The sequence below is a fragment of the Egretta garzetta genome, unplaced genomic scaffold, assembly GCF_000687185.1.
Source record: "Egretta garzetta isolate BGI_Z169 unplaced genomic scaffold, ASM68718v1 scaffold759, whole genome shotgun sequence".
Classification (NCBI taxonomy): Eukaryota; Metazoa; Chordata; class Aves; order Pelecaniformes; family Ardeidae; genus Egretta; species Egretta garzetta.
This window is the reverse complement of record NW_009260944.1, coordinates 766121-768219: the sequence shown is the minus strand read 5'-3', so window position 1 is coordinate 768219 and position 2099 is coordinate 766121. Positions and strand designations below refer to the sequence as shown.

The 2099-nt window shown below is 44.5% G+C and overlaps 1 protein-coding gene across 1 annotated transcript in view; it reads left to right on the top strand.

Annotated features, from left to right (window-relative positions):
- The window catches only part of ERCC3 (ERCC excision repair 3, TFIIH core complex helicase subunit), a 27959-nt gene that overhangs the window by 1016 nt on the left and 24844 nt on the right, over positions 1-2099 (top strand). Inside the window, 1 exon segment of the mRNA XM_009647160.2 lies at positions 871-1107. Within this exon segment, the coding sequence (XP_009645455.2) occupies positions 871-1107 (237 nt within the window).

The window sequence follows — 2099 nt, the reverse complement described above, 5'->3', positions numbered from 1 at the left end:
TGAGGTAACACCACCAGCCCCTGCCCGGGAGCCCCCGGAAAGCCCGGGTGAATTGCTCCCATCTCGGCAGTCTCCTCGCAGGCCCCCCCTTCTCTGTCAGGCATCCCTTGCTGTGGGGGTGTCCTCAACCAGACGGGGCAGTGGAGCACCTTAAGCCAGATGTTCCTGGGAGGAAGGTAAAATGGCTTGTGGAAGCGACTGCGTTGGCCAGTGACACGAGTGGGATGTGTTGTTGCAGCAACACAGCAACGGGGTTTGTAACGCTGGAATGAAACGGCCTTAAGACAGGCTGGGCTCGTCTTCTGTAACTGGTACCGTTTGTTTTCTCTGCCTTGAAAGGCTCGTCCGAGACACGGGCAGTAGCGCAAGCGTACAGAGAAGAGGTGTTTGCCCTGCCGGCGTCCGCAGGGCATCTGTTACTGAATGCTGTGACACACAAGTGCCATCTCTCCTCCTCCGTTCATTCTGTGTCAAATGAGTGAGGGGTTTGGTTTCGTGTCAGGGGAATGGGGCTGGAAGCTTGCCTCTGCTCAGGCAATTTGCTTAGCATTAAAAAAGAAAAAATACCCCAACATGTCAGTCTGGGAAAGCTTACTAGATCTGGGTGTGGTTTATTCTTAGTGCCATAGAAGGGACACAGACAAATCAATGTTGGGACCTTTTCAGAAGACACAAGTTCTGTGCTCCTGTCTCCTTTCGTCTTTCTTTTGCAACTTCCTTGTTAGAGCAAACATGTTTTTTGAAACCCTATGATGCATTACTACATGAATAGTGGATGGTCCCTGTATCATAATGGCTGCTTCGTAGGAGATTCCTGATTCTGTTCAGCTAACATGGTTGTGCCTTCAACATTTCTTTTTATTTCTATAGGCTCCTGATGGCCATATTTTTCTGGAAGCTTTCTCTCCAGTTTACAAATATGCACAGGACTTTTTGGTTGCCATTGCTGAGCCTGTGTGCAGACCGACCCACATTCACGAGTACAAGCTGACTGCGTACTCACTGTATGCTGCTGTTAGTGTTGGCTTACAAACGAGCGACATCACAGAGTATTTACAAAAACTGAGCAAGACTGGTGTCCCCGATGGAATAATTCAGTTTATCAAGGTAAGACTATTTCATTGGCATTGGAAATATACCCAGTGTTACTGAGCCTTTCCTGCTGCCTCTGCTTAATTGATTTTTTTTTTAATTGTTAATTCATTGCTTTTCCATCTTATTCTATTCTGTCCCTGTTTCGAGAGAACAGAGGATTTATCTTATTTTTTGTCTTTTTTCTGTTGTATGTTATTGCACAAATACTATTTCCACAGTATATCCTGGGTGCGATTTACAGCTTTTAAAAGCACCCGTGTGCACACTTTCAGCCAGTAGGAAATGTATGCGGGGAGAGTTTCCTCAGATTTGCTCTGGAGGAGGACTGTGAATATGGGAAGCGGTCTGGAATGGACTATAAAATAGAATATAAGAATATTCTAGAATATAATGTTATATATATAGTATAGAATAGAATAATAGAGAATTCTACATAATATAGATATATAATCTATAATATATATAGATACTATATATATTCTATGTAATCTATGTAGGTATAGATTCTCTCTGTATATTCTGTATAATATAGAATTCTTTATATAATATAAGAATATAATACTATAGCATAGACTATAAAACATAGCTTACCTTATCCTGAAAGGAGGTTCTTGCAGTCTTGGAAGCAGACTGGAATTGGGTATAAAAATTGAATATCGGTCACTGATCTCCTGCGTGAGATGATGTGTGCGTGTTCTAAAAATTCCTTTTCGGGTCTGTTCCGTAAGCATAACAGCATTGCAAGTGAATGTGTTGTGATACCATGCTTCCCCACAAAGGCCCAGGCTGCAGTGCAGCATTTGCTGCACCTGGGGAGGTCAAACCCCATGCACCAGTACAGGCTGGGGGCTGACCTCCTGGAAAGCAGCTCTGCTGAGAGGGACCTGGGAGTCCTGGTAGACGACAAGCTGACCATGAGCCAGCAATGTGCCCTTGTTGCCAAGAAGGCCAATGGTATCCTGGGGTGTATTAAGAGGAGTGTGGCCAGCAGGTCGAGGGAGGTT